We start from the raw sequence: 24,552 nt of genomic DNA on the forward strand, positions 1-24,552 counted from the left end.
TTAAATCTGCCATGTGTTAAAATCTGATTTTGATTCCAGCCCATTCTTATTTTTAAAAAAGTCTGCAGACACCACTTGCTCTTTGCAAACCACTCATTATAAGTTAAATGCTGATAATTCAGTCCCACCACCTCTCATCCAAGCGGAAGCTCTCCGTCTTTTTATCCTCTCCTACGTGGAAAGCATTTTGCGGCCAAGAATGTTGCCGTTGAAAAATTATAGCTGCTTGAAGTCTGACCCTAACAACCCACTTGCCATTCTGACTTCTAACACTTGCCCGTCAGAATTCCTCTAACTGCTCATATTTGTTCCTCGGGGCTGCCTCCGTCTCCAGAGTAATCAATCAAGTTCTTTTGGTGAATCCATCTAACACGCCTGAAGGCAGCGGGATTATGGAAATTGATACCAACTGAGAACATGACCATTTTTGTTCCCCATTAGCACTTTATCCAGATTAAGACAATATGAAAGATGAAAAGCTAATTGCTCTAATGAACTGATTCATTTCATTGAACATGGAGTGGGTGGGTAGGAGGGGATGGGGATGTTTAAGACTAGCAAAAGGCTTTTAAATGCCGAAGGGTTGATAGGAATGATCTAGGTGCTTCCAGTTCATTCAGGCAATTTATTTAATATGACTTTTTCAACAATTATCCATTGGCCAGGGGTAAGATGCAACTCAACAGCAGTTTCCTTGCTAAACTGGGAAGTATGGCATACGGTGTCTGTAAAAAACGAAGTGCAGATCTCTTAATCACTTGTGCAGATTCTGCTGATTCCCACAGCTGTGTTAACCCATGTTTCTTGGTGGCATATGAGTAGAGGGGGTGCTGAGTCAACATATCAGACACCCCTCATACGCCTTTTATTTAGACGCATCCCTCTTAATCTGAGAAGTTTGTTGCCTTTGTAAAAACAGTCATCTGCTTTGAAATAGGTAAATTTATGTGGAATCAATTCTTATACCAGCTGCACTGGCTCCCGGTGGAGTACAGGATCAGGTTTAAGGTGCTGGTTTTAACCTTTAAAGCCCTATATGGCCTAGGACCCTCGTACCTACGGGACCGCCTCTCCTGGTATGCCCCACGGAGGACCCTACGGTCTTCAAACGAAAACATCTTGGAGGTCTCGGGCCACAGGGAGGTTAGGCTGGCCTCGACCAGAGCCAGGGCTTTTTCGGCTGTGGCTCCAATCTGGTGGAACGCTCTGCCACAAGAATCCGGGGCCCTGCGGGACTTGACATCTTTCTGCAGGGCCTGCAAGACAGAGCTGTTCCACCAGGCCCTTGGCTGAGGCACAGCCTGACCCTCTCCTTCTGTAATCCTCATAGAACTCCAGCCCAATGGTTGCCATTAATTTGACTCTGAAATGATTTCATAATGAATGGTTTTAGAATGTTGTATTATTTTACTGTTGTTAGCTGCTCTGAGCCTGGCTTCGGCTGGGGAGGGTGGGATATAAATAAAATTTTATTATTATTCTCTTCTAAATAAAAAGTGACCTTAATAATCAATCCACAGCCCTAGACAAAGAGCGCAGATTTGCATAAAGGTAGACAACACACCCTGAGGAGCACAGAATCAAATGGCTACACTAGGAGTGAGGAACCTTTGACCATCCAGAGATGGTGCTAGCCTACAACTCCCAGCAGCATTGACCACTGGCTCTGCTGGCTGTGGATAATGGGAGTTGTAGTCCAGCAACATCTTGAGGACCACTTTCCCCCCACCCCAGGGCTAGACAGCATCCCATGGATGTGATCTATTCCAGTCCTTTACCCTAAGAAAAGGATCCTTCACAAATTCAATATGTATTTGTGCCAATTCATCTGACAATTTCCATTACTCATTGATATTTTTGGTTTCCCTTCAAATTCCTCAGCTGTTTTGCCTGAGGACACATAAAAACCCTGACTTACCAGATGTAAGGTAAAGGGTAAAGGGACCCCTGGCCTTTAGGTCCAGTCGTGACCGACTCTGGGGTTGCGGCGCTCATCTCACTTTATTTGCTGAGGGAGCCGGCGTACAGCTTCCAAGTCATGTGGCCAGCATGACTAAGCTGCTTCTGGCGAACCAGAGCAGAGCACGGAAACGCCATTTACCTTCCCGCCAGAGCGGTACCTATTTATCTACTTGCACTTTGACGTGCTTTCGAACTGCTAGGTTGGCAGGAGCAAGGACCGAGCAACGGGAGCTCACCCCATCGCGGGGATTCGAACCACCGACCTTCTGATCGGCAAGTCCTAGGCTCTGTGGTTTAACCCACAGCGCCATATACTGCACATAAAATCTCAGCGCCGACAGTACTAAGAAGCCATCATATGAGCTCTATCCCTTTAATGCACATGGAGGTGCGCTGCAGGTAAGAATGAGGAGTCATTCGGGTCCCCATTGCTGTCAGGGTCAGCACGGTGCAAGGAATAGTTTCTCAAAATTGGGGTGCTGCTCCAGTTTTTCCGCATAATTCATTTAGGGTTATGCAGATCTGAAACGGCCGAGGCTAAGCTATTTCACCCCCTCCACCCCATAGAGGCATTTGACGGTGGGCAAGCTGGCCAGATACACATCCTAATTACCAAAGGTTTTTTTTGCAAATGTGCTTTTTGAATGGCAGCTTCTTGCCTTGTTTTGCTGTAGCTGAGCTATCTTGAACCCTCTGGGACGTTTTGAAATGATGTGTCTCGTCTCCTGGGTACGCTCTCCTGAGAAATCTGGCATAATCACAATCAGTAACTGAACACTTTAGCAGAATCCCAAATGAATCATATGAGTTGGCTCAGCTGATCAAGATGATTATGTTCCTAACAAGCACTGACAGAAAGAAAAAAACTGGGAGTGGTAAGCTATCACTGAGGCTTGAATCTTATGCATAAATGGGGTTTGATCCTTGTCTGAGATTAGTCAGCAGAGCACCACAGATAAGAATTAGGATCAGGGTTTAGTCTTCAACTTGGAACCCAACCCCATCCCAGATGTATGGATGCTAGATATAGTTACTCACTAGTGAGGAGGAAAAGGGACATGGGTGGCGCTGTGGGTTAAACCACAGAGCCTAGGACTTGCCGATCAGAAGGTCGGCGGTTCAAATCCCCGTGACGGGGTGAGCTCCCATTGCTCAGTCCCTGCTCCTGCCAACCTAGCAGTTCGAAAGCACCTCAAAGTGCAAGTAGATAAATAGGTACTGCTCCGGCGGGAAGGTAAATGGCATTTCTGTGCGCTGCTCTGGTTCGCCAGAAGTGGCTTAGTCATGCTGGCCACATGACCCGGAAGCTGTACGCCGGCTCCCTCGGCCAATAAAGCGAGATGAGCACTGCAACCCTAGAGTCGGCCACGACAGGACCTAATGGTCAGGGGTCCCTTTACCTTTACCTAGTGAGGAGAAAACATTCTGCATATGGTTAGAACAGTTCTCTTTCACCATTTGTGTCATTTCAGTGACACAACACTGGAAATCAGGATCTGGGTAATAAGATTTAGCAATCTCGTGGCTTAAATTAAGCCGTGTTTTTAGTTGCTGTTGTTGTTGTTGTTGTTTAAAAAAACCCAAGGATCTAGACATTTGCCAATGCAAGTTTCTTCAAATTAAGGGTCCTACAAAATATCAGCACCAATTCCCCTTCCCAAAATTTGTCGTGGGGTGTGTTTGTGTGTGTGGCTTTCTTACAGCTGTTTCCAGCTTTCGCCAAGCTCTGTCAGGAGCTGAAATTGGAGTAAACGTTGACCCTCTCTGCATCTAAAAATCAGACCTATTTTCTGCCATCATTTGGCTCACCAGATCTCAGAGCACATAAAAAAGGAACATTGTCAGATCTTCAAGTTTGGGCTGATCTGTAACTATGGACTATGGGCAGGGATAGGCTACCTAAGGCCCGGGGGCTGGATCCGGCCCAATCGCCTTCTAAATCCGGCCCATGGACGGTCCAGGAATCAGCTTGTTTTTACATGAGTAGAATGTGTCCTTTTATTTAAAATGCATCTCTGGGTTATTTGTGGGGCATAGGAATTCATTCATCTTTTTTTTCCAAAATATTGTCCGGCCAACCACATGGTCTGAGGGACGGTGGACTGGCCCACAGCTGAAAAAGGTTGCTGACCCCTGGACTATGGACATGAGTAGCATAATTTACCGGGGTGGGTGAGGATGAGTGTCATACCCCAGATCACCTTCTGTGAGCAGGATGTGTGCTGTAACAAAAAACGCCTTACCCACACAAGTTGATTTTCAGTATTATGTGTGCTCCTTCCTTCCCGGAAATATTGCTCACAATGAGTAGACTACTTTTGTGAATTGATAAGAGCCATAAGTGACATACGAACCAGCCCAAGAGACGGGTTCTGTAAGGCACCAGGAGTCCCAAACTAGGATTACTTGTGACCAGATTTCAGTGCTACTGAGGGAGCCCATCTGATGAAGGAATTGCAGCCAAGACAGCATTGGAAAGCTCATCAGCTAATTCAGCAACTGGTCAGGTCATCCAGTGGACCAACACAGCTCTAAAATAGGTGGTTGACCTTTATGGGGCCTGGGGGCAGCTTTCCAAAAGCCACATGCTGGTGATGGATGTGGCGAACACACACCTCCTTGGGTGCCCACACACACACACATTCAGACACATAATTTAACTAGGCAGGCACATGCAAACTTAGATAGTCTCTGCCAAGGGGTGGGAACTTCTGCCACACCAGGCTTTGCTATGCATGGAAAAGCCTTCCACTTACCTTGCAAAGGAACCTCTTCTCCCTCTGAAGCAGGGCCAATGGAGGGCACAAGCGCTTAGGAAACAGGAAGGAGTGTCCCTTCCACACACTTCCGCTTCCTTCTTCATAACTTCTTGTTGTGGACTGCTGAACTGGACTGCAAGTGATGTGCAGCCAACAGCAAGCCAAGGCAAAACATGAAGCCATCTCTTGCACGGTGTTCAGTTAGGGCAGGTGTGGGCAACCTTTGCCCCTGCCAGCCGATGGTGCTGAACTACAACTCCCATCAGTCCCGACAAGCGTGGGCAATGGGCAGGGATGATGGGAGTTGCAGTTTGGCAACATCTGGAGGGCCAAAGGTTTCCCTCAGCTGAATTAAACAGGGGAGAGGAGAAGCGAGTAGCAACAGCAGCACTTTTCTGTTGTACAATCTAATTATACTCTAAGATTCCTGAGGAAAACTAAGGGAAGTGGGCAGGCACAGACAACGCCAGGGGGCTGTTTCCTCCCCAAACACACACCAGCAACTTTAGATCTTCCTATACAGTAACGCAGGTGGCGCTGTGGGTTAAACCACAGAGCCTAGGGCTTGCTGATCAGAAGGTCGGCGGTTCGAATCCCCATGACGGGGTGAGCTCCCGTCGCTCGGTCTCTGCTCCTGCCAACCAAGCAGTTCAAAAGCACATCAAAGTGCAAGTAGATAAATACATACCCCTCCGGTGGGAAGGTAAACGGCGTTTCCGTGCGCTGCTCTGGTTCGCCAGAAGTGGCTTAGTCATGCTGGCCACATGTCCCAGAAGCTGTACGCCGGCTCCCTCGACCAATAAAGCGAGATGAGCGCCGCAACCCCAGAGTTGGTCACGACTGGACCTAAAGGTCAGGGGTCCCTTTACCTTTACCCTATACAGTAAGCCCACAACTTACGTGGGGATTACGTTCCAGGGATCACACCTAAAGCCAACATTACATATAGTCCGTTGGCTTCAATGGTGGGCGGGCTTGCCAATGTCAATTTTCCCCAGAGAGCTGGCCCCTTTTAAAGTAATTTTTTTTTTGCCATGTGCATAATTTGTGAGTTTACTGCATCCATAAAAATGTAAAGGCGCAGAACTAGATGGACCAAAGGTTTGACTCAATATAAGGCAGTGCCCTGTGATCCCCATGTGCTTCTACAGAGCCTCTGAAATTCTGCAGATCAGCTGAAGACAGGCAAGAGAGACACAACTCTAGACTGCCCTTAGCTCTGTCAACGAGCTACTCTTATGTGTAGTTATGTGGGAAGCAGCTTCCTTGTCCTTGTTGTTCAGGCTGCGTACTAGACACACCATGCATTTAAAGCATATTTAAAGATAAAGGTAAAGGGACCCCTGACCGTTAGGTCCAGTCGCAGACGACTCTGGGGTTGTGGCGCTCATCTCGCTTTAATGGCCGAGGGAGCCGGCGTACAGCTTCCGGGTCATGTGGCCAGCATGACTAAGCCGCTTCTGGCAAACCAGAGCAGCGCATGAAAATGCCATTTACCTTCCCACCAGAGCGGTACTCACTGACCTACTTGCACTTTGACATGCTTTCGAACTGCTAGGTTGGCAGGAGCAGAGACCGAGCAACGGGAGCTCACCCCGTCGCGGGGATTCGAACCACCGACCTTCTGATCGGCAAGCCCAAGAGGCTCAGTGGTTTAGACCACAGTGCCACCCGTGTCCCTCCTAAAGCATATTTACATCCCCCCAAAAGAATCCCGGTAATTGCAATTACCCCTGGTTTCCAGTATTATCTGATGGCGTGTAAGCAGCTGCACACTCAAAATCAATTTGTGTGAAACAGCTAGCCCACCGTCGACTTGCGTCATTCTCTGCATTCATAACCAAGAGCAGGTTTCAAATTTTTCAATGTCCGCTCGGCATTCGCCAGGATGACCAAAGTGTCCGGTCTTTCAAAGTATGACTAGGGGTTATGTGGTGGTTGTGGTCTACTCTAGTGAGATGAAATCGGGGGCTATTTGCTTTATTCCTGGGATAACAGCAGCATAATCTTCAGGGGGGGGGGGGAAAGTGCTGTGGTGATATACCGTATTTTTTGCTCCATAACACTCACTTTTTTCCTCCTAGAAAGTAAGGGGAAATGTCTGTGCGTGTTATGGAGCGAATGCCTACGGATGGCGGGGGGATCTGCTGAAGTCGTGAGCAGAGGATCCATGGTTCCCCTTCCTTCCCTCCTCCGTGGCTCGCTTTGAAACAGCAAAGCGGGAGAAGAGCCACTGAGTGGAGAGGAGAGAGGGACAGAGAGCCTGCTTGCTTTAGAGGAGAAAAGCGGGAGAGGAGAGGCGCTGCTTATACGAGTGTAAGCGGCTCCTGTCCGGTTGGTTCCTTTAAAGCAAGCAGGCTCTCTGTCCCTCTCTCCTCCCCACTCAGCTCGCTACATAGCAGCAAAGTTTTTCAGCTCGCTAAGCCGGGGATGAGCGGGGAGGAGGGAGAAAAGCAGAGCCTGCTTGCTTTAAAGGAGCAAAGCGGGAGAGGAGAGGAGCCTTCTCCCCTTATACCCCTCTTCTTCATTATTAGCAGCATCCTTCTCCACCCACCCCACGCGTGCTCCTTGTCCCTTGAGTGCTTTTCCTTCCCTCCCCACTTAAAACATGGTTACAAAGCACGGATCCACATGGATCCTAAGGATTTTTGCACTGGGTCACCCCAAATTCACCATCAGATCACATAGCATGTCCATGGCTACAGCTTGCACCAAAAAAATCATGCACCCACTGTTGCCTGGGGCCGCAGTGGTGCAAAAACATGGTTACAAAGCATGGATCCACATGGATCCTCAGGATTTTTTCATTGGGCTACCCCAAACTCACCGTCAGATCACATGTCTGTGGCCACAGCATGAACCACAAAAATCATACATCCACTGTTTCGTTTAGAATATTTTTTTTTCTTGTTTTCCTCCTCTAAAAACTATGTGCGTGTTATGGTCGGGTGCGTGTTATAGAGCAAAAAATACGGTAATCCAACTCCTCCAACCCTTTCCTTCACTTCAAATCAGTGGCTTTAATGTATTAAGATTTAAGCCTCCAATTTCAAAGTGGAGGTGATCAAAGTGTTTTAATGTCAAGTTCTCCTGGAGAGGCGAGGGCTTCATAAGCTTCCATATTTCCCCACCTGGGTGTTGGAAATCCATAGCCTCACATTCCAGCGGTCTTTAGTCATCTTGTCTGGCCTCTTGGCCTTGCATTTCTTGTTCAGTCCACAATAACTTCAGCCATGTTTGTGGTGCTGCAGATTCAGTTTCCCCCCAGTCTCTAATCTTACACCTACCATTTGTCCAGCTGGTTCCCCCCTTCCTTTGATTACCCCCTCTCTCCTGCGTGAAACACACCGATAAGGCTCTGTCCTGAAAGAACAGATCTAAAGAGCCCCTAGACAATACACACGCACACACATATTTGGAAATACATTTTCGTTCAGACACACTGTTCTTACAATCCGATCGGGAGGAGAAGGGGGACAAAAACCAGATATATCTATAAAAAATATCATCATTTTATTACATTCCACACAGTACATTGTCAAGAATTTCAAAATTCCACAAGATATTTTCACACACAGGCAACTGGGTGATGTTGACAATGTCATAGCTGTTAAGGGGCGGGGGTGAAAAGTGGCAGTAAAAATCACGGCAGGGTGGCAGGGCAGTCTTTGGCGAATATCTAAAAATGGGAATCTCTCAATTGGGTTAAAACACAGCCAGGCTGAGCATATTTGAACTATTGTGAAATCTGGAATACAACTGGAGGTATTTACACTTGACTGCTGTTGGGGGTGGGGAGATCAGGAAAATCAGTGGGAGGGAAAAGTTTACATTTTTCTCGTTTTATTTTATTTATTTATTATGTTTTTATCCCACCTTTCCTTCCAAAGGAGCCCAGGGTGCCAAATTCACTTTGGAGATTTCTGATCACACGTACCAGGGATACAGAAATTAAGGTACTTACTAACATTATTTACTTCCACACAGGAAGATGTTCTCTTGGGACCCACAAGAACGAACAAATCACATCTCAAAAGGTGGCATCTGCTTATCTTCTGGCATAAGATGAAGTTGTCACCTTGCTCAGAGGCAAGGTGTCTCTCCCCTCCCCCCCCAAAAAATATTCTGTGATCTGGGACAGGTGATCGCTTTGCTCTCACAAATCCCTTCTTTCTAGATGCAGTTTATAAGCGCACACGCTCCTTTCCCCAACCCCACCCCCATATACACTCTGCACTTTAAAGAACAATTTCCCTAATAAACAGCACTGTGTGGCATTTTAAACCAGCTAAGCAAGCATCTGGACAGAGTAAATTTGCTACATGCACTTAGAGCATGCTACCTGAATAACACAGGGCGGCAGGATGTGACATAGACACCCCTAGATAAAAGTGTTCATTTTGGGGAACTGGCAAAGAATATCCACTCTCTTTCATGACCCATGCCAACCCTGTACATACATAGGGTTCAACCCACTGGGAGTTTGTCCCGCATGGTTATATCAGGGACAGGTCTTGGGGTCGGTCCACACTTCCACTGTCCCGTGCCTAGAAAGAATGGGGCAAGAAGAGGTGTGCACCGCCCCCAAGACACGGGGCTGAGCGGTTTCCCCCTTGCCCGGCTCCTTTCCCAGGGAAAACCACTCTCTAAATCGGAAGAAATATGTGGAAAACCTGATTGCTGTTTGCTCTGAATGAGCACAAAAGAGCAGTTTTCCCCAGCAGGGAGCAGCAGGACAAGAGGAAACCTGGATATGCCCCCAGTGATTTTAGTAGGGCTTCCATAATGGAAAGCACTCATGACTTTCACCCCCAGTATTACAACGCTGCTACTCTCTCCTGAATTCTCAGTTTTCACATGAGGGAGAAATGGCAGACAGGAACTTTAAGAAGGATATAGCAGTAGTCATGGCTGGATATTTTTTTTAAGCAAACAAAGTGTTCAGTGGAGATGTCTTTTGCCAGAAAATATGTCCGATTTAACTGTTCCAACCACCTTTGTGTGTTATCACTTGATAAATCTATATAAGGCATTTCCATTGCATTACTTCAGAGCAAAATCAATAGATAGAGGCTCCATTATACCATCTTCGTTAAAGATGCAGAGATAGTTGGGTTTTAGCAGGCCCTATTCTCGGGGCTTTGGTTGACAGATGTCATTACCAACATCTTAAGAAGCAACATGGCCACGAAAGTAAATTGTGTCAGGCAGCCATTTATGTCGACATGGAGAGAGAAAACAAGAGGGCAAAAGCGTTTTTTGTGTCTTTTTTCAAAATTACCAGTAAAAACACAATGGCGGCATTTCTTTGCTCTCACAAAAAAGAAAAGAAAAGAAAGCATCACCAAGAGTGAGGTTTACCTATAAAATGAAATAAACCTCAGATTCATGGAGCTATAGCGTTTTTCAAAACCTTACATCTATTGGCATCTATGCATCTCTCTAAGGCTGGGTTTAACAGATAAACTGAACATTCATTACAAGCTTCTCTTTTTTTTAATAAGGCAACTTGAAAAATATTTGTTTTGTTGAGGGATTAATTCCACTACCAAAACGATGGCTATGTTTTTGTGATTTCTGGGGGGGCGGAGGTGAAGGAAGCCTACAAGACCTTGAAGTTGACCGTCTCCAAGCCTTTCTCAGTTCTCCCCCATCATACACTGTGGCATTTTGTTTTTGCCCTATCTTTAGGCTTGCCATTTAAAATTTTCCAGGGGCACAGCCTCTCCTCCACCCCCCCCCCAAATCAGCATGAACCTGCTGACGTTTTCATTAAGGATATCAAATGTAAACCCAGCCAGAGCTAGATAAGGCAACAAAAAGCATCGTTCACTTCTCCTAGTAAACAAATCAGTGTATCTGTCCTCAAAAAAAAGGTGTTCTGGGCCTTCCACGAGGCAGGTCAGGGGGGGGAAAAGCACTCCCTTGTGAAGGTCGCAGCGGCACAAGCAAGTCCCAAAAGACCTTTTCGAAATAGCCATTCAGCCAATTCCCCCCCCCCACATGCACACTTACATACATAGATAGGTAAGAGATAATACAAGCACACACAACTTTACTCTGGCATACTCCTCCTGACGCGCTACTGAGTTTTCTTGCAAGTTGTCTACCGGGGACAAAAAAAACCCCACAAGTCCTTGAGAAACGAAATAAAAGGAGCATTCACTTTCAAAGAGACTGGGATGGGGGGGAGGCAAGTCTCCTCTCGCGATCCACGATGCAGCATTACCGTTTTTAAGAGTGTGTTTTTTTTGTCAAGAGAACGAAGGGGAGATGTCTATAGAGTTCACAGATATGCTGGGTGAGGAGGAAAAGTGCAAAATTGAGGCAACGTCTCTGAAAGTCTCTTTTTAAAAAGTTTCTGTGTGTTTCCTGGCTCCGCTCTCAGCAATGCGAACTGCGGTCTTGCTCTAGTTTTATCGTTAAGGTGGGCTCCACCGCCAGAGGGGCCCCGCTGGCATAGTGGGAGCTTTTGTAGGTGATGGAGTGATCGCTCTTCTTGGCCGCATAGCGGAAGCGGTGGTAGTGAAGCACAAGAGCCAGCACGACGGAGACCACAACCAGAACAGCACCTCCGGCGGCCATAACGTAATACCAGTAGGCTGGGATGGGCTGCACTGACACCGTGTCCACTGTGGGCTCGTTCCCTGGCAGAAGGGTGGCCCCTGGGGGAGAGACAGAAGAACGTTGCTAGGTGGCATGCTATAGCGTTTTTCAAAACCTTACATCTATTGGCATCTATGCATCTCTCTAAGGCTGGGTTTAACAGATAAACTGAACATTCATTACACTCGTCAAAGCATACACACACACATATACATGCGTTTCAGAGTTCCCAGCAACTTAAATAAAGGTCTGCATGACCGAGCTTTCCCCTGGGTGGGAACGTAATTTGGGTTTTTGACAAGCAGGCAATTTAAAGCATTTCATTAATTAGGCTTGGGAGGAGGAGGAGGAGGAGGAGGGGGAAAGAGGATGTAAATGTTGTTCATAGCCATTATATTTGGAAGGAACAGCTTCCGCGCCGCCCCCCCTGCCCCCCCCGCCCCAGCCTTGCGCTCCCTGCCACAGCCACCCACAATCAGCTCCGTCTTGTTTCAGCGTGGCACTTGTTTGTCAAGCAATGACAAAACACGTCAGGTTTTTTTAAAACACGTGACAAGAGTTTAATTGCCAAGTACGAAGGAGGTTGTGACAGGATCCCAGAAGAGATTCTAGAGATGAAAAACATGCTTCTTTCCTATGGGGGGGGGGGGGAGAAAAGCAGAAAAGGAATCCGCAGGCAAGACCTTCCGGAGGTCATCATGCTTCAGAGACCCAGAATTTTTAAGGCCATCCCCACCGCAATGCTATCTTCTATAATTCAGGCATGGCTTTCCAAATCACAGCTAAACTGAGACCTTCGGGCAGAAGTAAGACGCCCTGTGTTCGGTGAAGTTTACTCCCCAGTAAGTAATGCTTATGGCAACAGTCTCACACTGCAATTTTTCCCCTTCCTACCTGTTGAATTCAATAAGATTCACTCCCAGGTGACTGTAAATAGGTTTGCAGTCTCTCTGTGTGTGTTACTAATGACAACTTCATATTTAACAACTACAGCAAGCTACAAATTCAGGTTTTACAACTCTCCTGGAATCTCTGTACAGTAGTACCTCGGGTTACATACGCTTCAGGTTACATACGCTTCGGGTTACAGACTCCACTAACCCAGAAATAGTGCTTCAGGTTAAGAACTTTGCTTCAGGATGAGAACAGAAATTGTGCTCCGGCGGCGCGGCAGCAGCAGCAGGAGGCCCCATTAGCTAAAGTGGTGCTTCAGGTTAAGAACAGTTTCAGGTTAAGAACAGACCTCCGGAACGAATTAAGTACTTAACCCGAGGTACCACTGTATTTCCAATGTTTACGTTTTTTTGACCCCATTGAAGTTGTGTCTTGAGGACCCGAAGAGATGCAAAGAGGCCAACCACATTTATTTGTTCCCATGTCTTCCCCATTCAGGTATAAAGAAGTGAATAAAAAAGTTCCCCTGCTGGATCAGGTGAAAGGCTCACCTGGTCCAGCATCCTGTTCTCTTGAGTGGCCAACCAAATGTCTATGAAAAGCAGGTAAGCAGGACCTAACAGCACCCTCTCCCCTTGCGACAGTGGAGGCAGAACACAGCCATCCTGGCTAGCAGCCGCTGATATTCTTACTCTTCATGAGTTTGTCTAATCCTCTTTCAAAGCCATCCAGTTTGGTAGCCATCTCTATGCAATTAATCCAGAACGCGACAGCTAGACTGGTGACTGGGAGTGGCTGCCGGGACCACATAACACCGGTTCTGAGAGATCTGCATTGGCTCCCAGTACATTTCCAAGCACAATTCAAAGTGTTGGTGCTGACCTTTAAAGCCCTAAACAGCCTCAGTCCTGTATACCTGAAGGAGCATCTCCACCCCCATTGTTCAGCCCGGACACTGAGATCCAGCGCCGAGGGCCTTCTGGCGGTTCCCTCATTGCAAGAAGTGAGGTTACAGGGAACCAGGCAGAGGGCCTTCTCGGTAGTGGCGCCCGCCCTGTGGAACGCCCTCCCTTCAGATGTGAAGGAAATAAGCAGCTATCCTATCTTTAAAAGACCTCTGAAGGCAGCCCTGTTTAGGGAAGTTTTTAATAGTTAACGCTGTACGGTTTTTAACACTTGATTGGGAGCCGCCCAGAGTGGCTGGGGAAACTCAGCCAGATGGATGGGGTATAAATAATATATTATTATTATTATTATTATTATTATTATTATTATTATTATTATGCACTATGTGAAGGAGGACTTTCCTTTGCCTGCCCCGAATCTTCCAAGTTCCAACAGTATGAGAGAGAAAATCTTCTCTATCCACTCTGCTCACACCATCACATCTCCTTTTCTCTAGACTAAAAAAACCCCCAAATGTTGTAGCCTCTCTCCTCACAGGGCAGTTACTCCATCCCCTTGGCCATATTGAGTTATTCAGAAAGCTGCATGCTTCAGACACTATATTTTGCATGGAATGTAAAGATGCAAGGAAAACATGCCTAGCGTTGGTGCTGGGAAGCCCCACAAGTCCCCATCCAGACCCCCTTGCCCATGGGAGTGCATCTATCATGGTGGGGAAACCGTTTCTCTACCTTTGAGCGTATTCATTTAAGGGTGAAGGTAAGAGTACGTTTCCCAGCACAATTCAAAGTGTTGGTGCTGACCTTTAAAGCCCTAAACGGCCTCGGTCCAGTGTACCTGAAGGAGCATCTCCACCTCCATCTTTTTGACTGGACACTGAGGTCCAGCACCCAGGGCCTTCTGGTGGTTCCTTCACTGTGAGAAGCAAAGCTACAGGGAACCAGGCAGAGGGCCTTCTCGGTAGTGGCGCCCTCCCTGTGGAATGCCCTCCCACCAGATGTCAAAGAGAAAAACAACTACCAAACTTTTAGAAGACATCTGAAGGCAGCCCTGTTTAGGGAAGCTTTTAATGTTTAATAGGTTATTGTATTTTAGTGTTTTGTTGGAAGCCGCCCAGAGTGGCTGGGGAAACCCAGCCAGATGGGTGGGGTATGAAATAATAATAATAATAATAATAATAATAATAATAATAATAATAATAATAATTAGAGATATGAAGTCAAGATTATATTGCCTTGGGTCCAAAGGACCTTCTGAATCTAAGAGGACTCCACAACTGGGTCACTCTCTCTGAGCAGGTGGGTCACTGGGCAGCCCACATTCACTCTCTCTAATCATGGAAGGGATGCGCAAAATTGAGCATTCCCTTCCATGGCTAGTTGCTGGGCTTCTGCAAGCAGGGCTCCTGTTTCCTCCTCAATCCAGCAACGGCAATGACTGCTGCAGGGAAACCAAATGTGCGTGCATTCTATACATGCTCTGAATTTTACGAGGGGGGCAATAAAACAGGGAGGGCTGTGCATGGCTATAAACCCAGAAAAGAGAAGTTTCCCGCAAACAACCCTACTGAAACAAACTCTTAAAAAAAAAAAGCTGTTTCTCCTATGCACCGTTACCCGGGAGTAAGCGCCACTGAACATAGGGGAACTCGCTTCTGAGTAAGCATGCGTTAGGATTATGTTGTACAACACCAGCAAGTTGCCTTCCGTGCAGTTAAGTAATTCTTTTCAATGTGGTCTATCTGCTCAGTGGGTTCTGGTTCAGTTGTCTCAAATGCCGGGCCCCCAAATTAAGTTTAAAACTATACTCCAGAACACGTGCTCCTCCAGAAACAGAAAAAAAAAAAGCAGCCACTGAGGGATTTGTAATGGAGCAGCAAGAAAGATTCGATTTGTAGCACATACGTGAAATCCCCTTCTGGCGCACGCAAGCTAGAAGCCACTATCTAAGCCATCAGCAATGACCTCCCATCTCCACAGAGAGGCCGTTTATTGGAGAGGGTAATGGAAAGGTGACCTTTCTTCTCGCTCTCCACCAGAGACGACCCCCTCAGCGGCCGACTGGAGTGACCCAGAGTGAGAACGTGCGGCAAACCTTGCTCAGAGCCTGTTCCAGACATAACTAGAGAGCCTTGAATATTAAGACCCTCTCTGGCAGGTATCAGCTTGCAGGGTCCTCTCCCCTCAAAATAAAATAAAGAAAAGTTTAGGAGAGGGAGAGGAGGTTCTGTTCCTGCCTGTCTTCATTCTTCGTCAACTGATAGGATTAAGAAGCAGAATGCTTGATGCCATTCCAGCTATTTCGGCGAAGAGGCTCTACAATCTGCCGCTGGCACTCATACTCACTCACTAAATGTACTAATAAGAAGCTTGCTTTGCTTTTAAAATTGATATTGTGAGGGGTGCGGGCTTAGAATATGGAGCTGCAAACATCAAAAGCTGTCTAACTCCCAGTTCCCAAGGCAGATCACCGCATCTCAAAAAATCAATCGACCAAATTCAGGTCACAGTCAGTGAAGGAGGGTAGACTCTGCAGAGCAAACTGCTCCAGATGACTCCATGCCAGATGGGGAGTGTAGACTGCGAGGGCCTCGGGGGGTGAAGGGAGTGACTCCTGAGAGTACGTGTGATCCAGATTGTGCCGCCTTCCGTGGTTCTGGCTCCATCTCAGGGCCATGTGCCCTGTTGCCTCTGGAGTCATGTCACGGGAGTCTGTAGGCCCTCCTGAGCCCGTGCTCTGGCAACTGCCTAAAGTCAGGGTCATGACACAACTGAGCCAAGCCACAGGGAAGGCAACAAGGAAATCTCCTGACCTTAAATATGTGGGGGTAGTCTGGCCACGATGGAGTGCTAAGTACATTTTACTGGTTGCAACTCCCATCCCATCAATGGGGGTTAAGATGGCGGAGGGAGCCAAATTCAGAGCCAGTCTATGCACTGGGGGTTGTAGGAGAGGTAAAGGTAATGGGACAAATGGTGAAAGAGAACTGTTCTAACCATATGCAGAATGTTTTCTCCTCACTAGGTAAAGGTAAAGGGACCCCTGACCATTAGGTCCAGTTGTGACCGACTCTGGGGTTGCAGCGCTCATCTCACTTTATTGGCCGAGGGAGCCGGCGTACAGCTTCCGGGTCATGTGGCCAGCATGACTAAGCCACTTCTGGCGAACCAGAGCAGCGCACAGAAATGCCATTTACCTTCCCGCCAGAGCGGTACCTATTTATCTACTTGCACTTTGATGTGCTTTTGAACTGCTAGGTTGGCAGGAGCAGGGGCCGAGCAACGGGAGCTCATCCCGTTTGTGGGGATTCAAACCACTGACCTTCTGATCAGCAAGCCCTAGGCTCTGTGGTTTAACTCACAGCACCACCCGCATTAATTCAGAGGACTTCCGATTAGCCTGATTCACACCCACCTTCTCTGCATTCCTTGCTTCCTCCCCCAAATGAACTTTTGGTTCATTTTATAGTGGAAAGTTCTGTCTTGTTTCAAGAAAAGAAACATTAACAAAGGTGGCCATAAAACAACACTGGAGTAATAACGCTGCCTATCTCCTTAGGGAGGATGAACAAGTACAAACTGTCCGGCAAAGTGACAAATGATGTAAATATCTCCAGTTGATCTCCCTGCTGTGCCACCCAGGCAGCCCAGGAATGAAAAACACAAATGGCAGTTTAATCACCAACCTCTTGTAGCCAAGTCACTGGCACTTCAAGGTCTGAATTCTCAGAGAGAGCAATGCAACCCTATGCCAAGGGGGAGGTGGAATCGACTCTGTGGGTCCTTCCTGGCTCAAGGATGACCTTTCTTCCTTCTATTCTATTATAAATGATTAAACCTTGCTGGAAAAGGATGCTCTTTCGCTTTCTCTTGCCTTCAGCGTGGGTAGAAGTCAGAAAATGAGAATCATGACTGAACTATATTCAGGTCCATGGAAAACATGTGCATAAGGTAAAGGTAAATGGACCCCTGACCATTAGGTCCAGTCGTGGCCGACTCTGGGGTTGCGGCACTCATCTCGCTTTATTGGCCAAGGGAGCCAGCGTACAGCTTCCGGGTCATGTGGCCAGCATGACTAAGCAGCTTCTGGCGAACCAGAGCAGCACATGGAAACGGTGTTTGCCTTCCTGCTGGAGCGGTACCTATTTATCTACTTGCATTGGCATGCTTTCAAACTGCTAGGTTGGCAGGAGCAGGGACCGAGCAACGGGAGCTCATCCCGTTCAGGGGATTCGAACCGCCGACCTTCTGATCGACAAGTCCTAGGCTCAGTGGTTTAACCCACAGCAAGTCATGACTGAACTATATTCAGGTCCGCGGAAAACATGTGCATATCTAGACTCAATTAGCTGGAAAAAAAAAGTTCAAGTGGGTCTTGGGTTTGGGGAAACCTCCACTGGGGGGTGGGGCGAGGTATTCTAGACCTGTACAAAGAATGGGATATTTTAATGTTTTGTGGGATCTCCGGACAGAACGGAACCAAGGAGACTTAAGTTCCTTATGGGGTGGAAAAGAATCCATACTTTTTCTCGCATAGTGGACCAGGGATCAGTATTTGTGCAACACTGCTTTCTGGGGAATGAAGTCTATAAATAAAAATGCATTTCCAGGGCATCACCTGGGTCACAGGCTAATGTTTTTATTTCATAAATGCACCCGTTTCCTTGCTTAACAGACTTTCCAAGCTTCTTTCAGTTTCCTTGGGCCCTGGTACTGTGATCCTACCCTCCAAGACAACCATTTCAAAAGGGATGTATCATCCTAGAATTTTGGTGGTACTGATCATACTACAACCCCACCTTCCCCATCATTAAATCATGGTTCTGATGAATCAGCTGCAGCCAATGATGGACCCTAATATTCGGTGTCTAGCTGCTAAAGTTGCTTCGGGTGGTTTCAGGTGTGCCTGTGACTTCCTTTCTCTCTGTCCCTTTTTCAGCATGCAGTCGGGTGCAAGTACATATACCGTATTTTTTGCTCTATAAGACTCACTTTTTCCCTCCTAAAAAGTAAGAGGAAATGTGTGTGCGTCTTATGGAGTGAATGCAGGCTGCGCAGCTATCCCAGAAGCCAGAATAGCAAGAGGGATTGCTGCTTTCATTGTGCAGTGATCCCTCTTGCGGTTCTGGCTTCTGAGATTCAGAATATTTTTTTTCTTGTTTTCCTCCTCCAAAAACTAGGTGCGTCTTGTGGTCTGGTGTGTCCTATAGAGCGAAAAATACGGTACATAGTCATCTCTTGTAACATATAAACGGATGCCACAGGGTATATACATGTAGATATGGTACATGAGACCCCAATGTGCCCTAATTCTTTTTCCTCTCATCATTTTCTATAGCGTGATAAAGCCAGTTTGGGGCCAACAGACTTTGTCACACTATCCTACTGCTAAAAATAGTTGCCCATTTCCTTCCGACCTAACACTGCAGATTCCATCACATTTAGGATACACGTACCAAGACCTGCCTTAAACCAATGGTCCATCCTGCTTTGTGCTACAAACTCTGGGTGACAGCAGCTTGCAAGGAGCTTCGGCCGCTCTGCCACTCGGAGTCCCTTTGGGAGAAGCCGCATGTCAGAATCAATGCTGAAAATGGCCAACCTATGTCACGTTCTCCCTCGTCCACGACCCTCCCCGCTCCCCTACATCCTAATGATCAATATGTTAAGCATTTCCCTCCCTTGATCAGAAATAGCCAACTATGTGAGCAGGGGAATGCTCAGTAGAAGGGTCTCAAGTAGCAGGGCTAGGAAACATAACAGGTGAAGTGCTTTAACAAGCGGCCAGGGGAGATGGATTGCTGGCCTGGGCTCAGCTACGGCTCCTTGTGTATGTTTCCTAAAGGTAACAGGCCCTTCTCTTACAGGCTGAAACCAAAGTAACAGAACAACAACAACAAGGGGTTGATCTTTTAACATCCCTAGTGTTGAGTGGGAAAAATATTGGCAACTGTTTTAAGTACAGTGGTACCTTGGTTTAAGAACAGCTTAGTTTATGAACAACTTGGATTAAGAATGCTGCAAACCCGGAAGTAGGTGTTTTGGTTTGTGAACTTTGCCTTGGGTGTTTTCCATTTGTAAACTGAGTCCCCCGCTTCTATGGTAAAGCACGCCTTGGTTTAAGAATGCTTTGGTTTAAGAACGGACTTCTGGAACGGATTAAGTTTATAAACCAAGGTACCGCTGTAGTTGGATAGGGGTGGGTTGTTGTTTTTTGTTTTGGTAATATATAGTTCTGCCCTTAGGGCCACTTTATAACTTATGCTTTATAGGGGTACACCTATTTAGGCAAACATCAAAACATGCAAAGACCAAAAAATGATAAACAGGTACAGTCGTAGCTTGGATCCCGAACACCTTGAAACTTGGGACGTTTTGGCTCCCGAACGCCGCAAACCTGGAAGTGATTGTTCCAGTTCACGAACTTTCTTTTGGAACCCGAACGTCTGATGGGGCTTCCACAAGCTTCTGATTGGTTGCAGGAGCTTCCTGCAGCCAATCAGAAGCCGCGCTTTGGTTTCCGAACGTTTTGGAAGTCAAACGGACTTCCGGAACGGATTCCGTTCGACTTCCAAGGTACGGCTGTATTTGAAAACAACTGTAGATTTCTGTTGGGGGAATGCTTGGTGGAAAACCCAGTTTCGCTGTCAAAACTAAGCCACATTGTTCTGTGGTTTCCCCAACCCTTTGGAGTACATTTGGGGACAACACAGCGGAAGGGGGGAATCCCCTACTCCTAGTGCCTATCCAAAAAGTTTATTGAGCTGAAAATCCCTGGCTGCTGCTACCTTGAGGATTCCCCCAACCAGCCTCAAATATCCCAGTGAATACCTGGCAGTTAGAACTTCTTCCATTTGTTTCTACTGAGCAGTGCATGTGGGATCCTGCTTCAACTAGTCTGGAAAGGACACACAGTGAAGGTCTGGGAGGAGAGAACTCTTGAGGTATGGGGAGGGACCACAACTACCTTGTCTCCCGATTCCCTGGCAAACTTTCAAAGCGCAAGAGGAAATCTCTGGGCTGCAACCTGGCAGTCCTGCTTAGTCCCATCAAAACGTTTACACGATCTTTTCTGACACAAAAATGGCCTGTGGAAGTCATCCCACGTCCTTCAGTTGCAACTTGCACGGGGGCCTGCGAATCGCTCAGAGCTGTGCTGATGTGGAATACAGCTGTGCCTGGGCTTCTGTCAGGTTAGGGTGCCTCATATATGAAAACACAGCAGAATGAAAGCACATCCAAGCCGTCTCATAAAATCCACCCCTCAGGCCATACAATCTCATATGTTCAACAAAATTACTTTTAGGCTGGTGTTTCTAAACTCTGCTTCCAGTAAACATGGGGCTTTGCTTTTGTTTTCATTTTCAAGGGTAACTAGCAATTTGCATTTGCCTTACTTTTTGTGAAGAAGGTAAGGAGCGTTCAACGAAGCATTTAATTTATACAAGGCTGCCTGGCATTCAGAGTTCTCACTGTGAGGATAAATCTGTGTGTACCAATTCAGGGTTCATGCTCTCTAGGTTTGAGCAATTTTCTGTTTGCCCAGGCACTATCCCCAGGAAACCCCACTCTTCATGCACCAAATCAGAGCAAATATCAATCCACCCAAAACCCAATTGATGTTTGATCCAAATCAGCAGTAAAGGTTGGGTTTTCCCAGGGGAAAGCCACAGGACAAGCCGAAGTCCGGATGAGCCCTCAGGCTGCATGACTGACTATTCCCCCATATGAAAAGAATCTCTGCACATAGGAAACTAGCACATCAAGGAGAAGGCTGGATTAGAACACTTCTACTAGGCATAAAAAGGTAAAGGTAAAGGGACCCCTGACCATTAGGTCCAGTCATCTCGCTTTACTGGTCGAGGGAGCCGGCGTACAGCTTCCGGGTCATGTGGCCAGCATGACTAAGCCGCTTCTGGCGAACCAGAGCAGCGCATGGAAACGCTGTTTACCTTCCCGCCGGAGCGGTACCTATTTATCTACTTGCACTTTGACATGCTTTCGAACTGCTAGGTTGGCAGGAGCAGGGACCGAACAACAGGAGCTCACCCCGTCGCGGGGATTCGAACCGCCGACCTTGGGATCAGCAAGTCCTAGACTCTGTGGTTTAACCCACAGTGCCACCCGCATCTAGATGTCTGGTTTTGTTTGTCGTGTAGAAGGATTCCCACCCACCACAGAAGAACATTTCTGCTTGTGAAACATCAGCTGAAAGGGCATAGCTGAGACAGTAGTCAACCAGCGAGATCTAGGCCAGAATCATAGCTGGGTGTTTCTGCAATCACAGATTAAAATGTGGATCCCAAATTCTCCATCAGAACATGGCTGTCCTTCTGTCTTTTGAAAATGTGACAGAATTGGACCTCAGACCGCCATTTCTGTCTCCTCCAACTGAAGTGAGAAGGGAGCATGCCTAAAGTAATATCCTATGGTTTATTAATAGCTCTGAACAAATATGCCCAGGACTTGAGCAAGCACTGCCCTCAAAGAGGTGCTCTGCTGAGAGCCCAGCATGCTTTGCTTCATCCTGAGCATACTTTGAATGAAGATGGATTCACTGGTGTGTTCACGGCCTGACTTCTGTACCAGGGAACCTCCGCTCTGACTTCTCGCATTAAAACCAAACAAAATGCCAGAACCCTTACAAATAAAATATTTGGCTTTTTAAAGCCGAGCTGCCATTCATATGTAGCAGGGCTGCCATTCACTCTCTGGTCCATCTCTGCCTCCTCCCACTGATTCCTCTGCCTGATTCCCACTGATAAAGGGCAGTATATAAATTGAAATAATAATAGTAATATGCTAATGTAAAAAGCCGTGGAAGGACAGAAAGAGATTCCTAGCCTAGCACAAGTACAGCAAGCATAGAAAGACCTGAGATCACAGATGGTGGACAAATACAGCGGGATTTGGCCAATCATATTATGCAGATGATCACCTTGCCAACAAAGGTCCATATAGTTAAAGCTATGGTTTTCCCAGTAGTGATGTATGGAAGTGAGAGCTGGACCATAAAGAAGAATTGATGCTTTTGAATTATGGTGCTGGAGGAGACTCTTGAGAGTCCCATGGACTGCAAGAAGATCAAACCTATCCATTCTGAAGGAAATCAGCCCTGAGTGCTCACTGGAAGGACAGATCCTGAAGCTGAGGCTCCAATACTTTGGCCACCTCATGAGAAGAGAAGACTCCCTGGAAAAGACCCTGATGTTGGGAAAGATGGAGGGCACAAGGAGAAGGGGACGACAGAGGACGAGATGGTTGGACAGTGTTCTCGAAGCTACCAGCATGAGTTTGACCAAACTGAGGGAGGCAGTGGAAGACAGGAGTGCCTGGTGTGCTCTGGTCCATGGGGTCACGAAGAGTCGGACACGACTAAACGACTAAACAACAACAACAAATTATGCAGATGACGACTCCAGTTACTATATGAAAGCCAAGTTTAATGATCTGCCATTCATGAATGAAGGCTTAAGGGAATTCCTATTAGCGCTTACAGATTTGCTTGCAACGCCCATGTAACATCTTTGCAATGTACGAACAGAAGAAGAGCCTGCTGGATCAGGCCAAGAGCCCATTAGTTCTCACTGTGACCAGCCAGAAGCCCATGGGAATGCCAAAAGCATGGCCAGAGCCCAAGAGTGTCACCATCACGTCAACAGTGGCAAAAACATGGGGTTGAACCATTGGGTCTGCTTCCTTTTAGGAAAATAATAAATGAGCCAGCAAAATCTAAGTATAAAAATAATCATGACTAGGTTGCTATGGAACTTGAAAGCATTAACTTTCAGATCAAAGCAGAGGTTTATGGATGTCTGTGCACCTTTCACCCTTGGCCACAACAGATGCACTGCCTCTCCGTGTTCAATGCCAGATGACTTTACAAACTACTTTTCAAAGAGAAAACACCTTCTCCCACCCACTGAGAAGGCATCTCTTCTGGAAGTCAAAGCCAGCCGCTTTGGCGATGCGTCAGCAATGGCTTGAGAGATTGCTCCAGGAAGAGCAGTCTATCCAATGATAAATAAAAAGGAAATGATTTAATAGAAGCAGAAAGCTCTTGGAGGCGGACGCTCCCTGCCTTTTTGCTGCGCCGGGGTTTTCACCATCCCACAGGTGAAAAGAGAGTTACACAATGAAACGAAATGAAAAATCTCTGGAGCCGCCATGCTCCTTTCCCCACACCACAGCATCTCCACTGACTCAGAAACAAGTTTAATGAAGAGGACGGTCTCTCCGAATCCCTCTCTCCTTTTGTTTCCCTCTGAAGGTTTTATCAACTCCAGGCATCCCATTTTCTTTTCTCCAGGCCAGAATTAAGCTATTAAATGCACAATTTCACCCTGCTTCTCTCTTACTAAATGTCAGCCTTCAAACTCAGGGTGACAGTTGCTCCTGTGATCCAGTCCCCTCCCCATCCTGCTGCTGCTGTCCCTAAAAGCCCCACCGCAGCTCCTGCCTTGCCACTTTTTGGCTGGAATGCAAAACCTCTCTGTGCTAAATATTAATCATTGCCACCTCATTGCACTTCTAATTCGCCACTGATTTGGGGGTTAAGCCTCCCTGCGGTTGCTGTCCATTCCCCCAGCCCCACATCTTAAAGCTTCACTGCTCTTCCCTAGGCGCTGCAGAGGAACAGGGGTTTATCTGTAGCCACATTTATCCCTGTTACCACTTGGCCTCCATTTTATTACATCTGAGTGAAGCTGATGAGTTAAGACCACGATCTAAAGCTTTCAGGTGTCCTTCTAAAGTTGGTTTGTGAAAGGCTTTTGACCGGGCTGCAGGGGGCACACCTGGAAGATCCAGGGATCTGTTGCAACACTTCTGATCTAGGCAGACAAGAAGTGGGGGGCTGCCCTTGAGACTGACCCAGAAACTCCAGTGGGTGCAGAATGCTGCAGCGAGACTCCTTATGGGGTCCTCACTGCGAGATCACATTCACCCGGTGCTATACCAGCTGCACTGGCTCCCAGTGGAGTACAGAATCAGGTTTAAGGTGCTGGTTTTAACCTTTAAAGCCCTATATGGCCTAGGACCCTCGTACCTACGGGACCGCCTCTCCTGGTATGTCCCACAGAGGAACTTATGGTCTTCAAATAAAAACATCTTGAAGGTCCCAGGCCACAGAGAGGTTAGGCTGGCCTCAACTAGAGCCAGGGCTTTTTCGGCTGTGGCTCCGATCTGGTGGAATGCTCTGTCACAAGAGACTAGGGCCCTGCGGGACTTGACATCTTTCCGCAAGGCCTGCAAGACAGAGCTGTTCCACCAGGCCTTTGACTGAGGCACAATCTGACCCCCTCCTTTGGCAATCTTCACAGAACTCTAGCCCAATGGTTGCCATCAATTTGATTTGAATTAATTTCATAATGAAATGATTTTAGAATGTTGTATTATTTTATTGTTGTTAGCCGCCCTGAGCCCGG

The 24,552-nt window shown here is 47.1% G+C and overlaps 1 protein-coding gene across 4 annotated transcripts in view; it reads right to left on the reverse strand.

Moving 5' to 3' along the window:
- The window catches only part of NRP2 (neuropilin 2), a 247,018-nt gene that overhangs the window by 28,988 nt on the left and 193,478 nt on the right, over nucleotides 1–24,552 (reverse strand). The window contains exon 16 of one of the 4 annotated variants that reach the window (XM_053366105.1): nucleotides 8,214–11,386. The exons of the other annotated variants lie outside the window; for them this stretch is intronic. Within the exon in view, the coding sequence (XP_053222080.1) occupies nucleotides 11,106–11,386 (281 nt within the window). The 3' untranslated portion in view covers nucleotides 8,214–11,105. Of the gene's footprint in view, nucleotides 1–8,213; nucleotides 11,387–24,552 lie in introns of those variants that run through there. 4 annotated transcript variants of the gene reach the window in all.

The sequence above is a fragment of the Podarcis raffonei genome, chromosome 1, assembly GCF_027172205.1.
Source record: "Podarcis raffonei isolate rPodRaf1 chromosome 1, rPodRaf1.pri, whole genome shotgun sequence".
Lineage (NCBI taxonomy): Eukaryota > Metazoa > Chordata > Lepidosauria > Squamata > Lacertidae > Podarcis > Podarcis raffonei.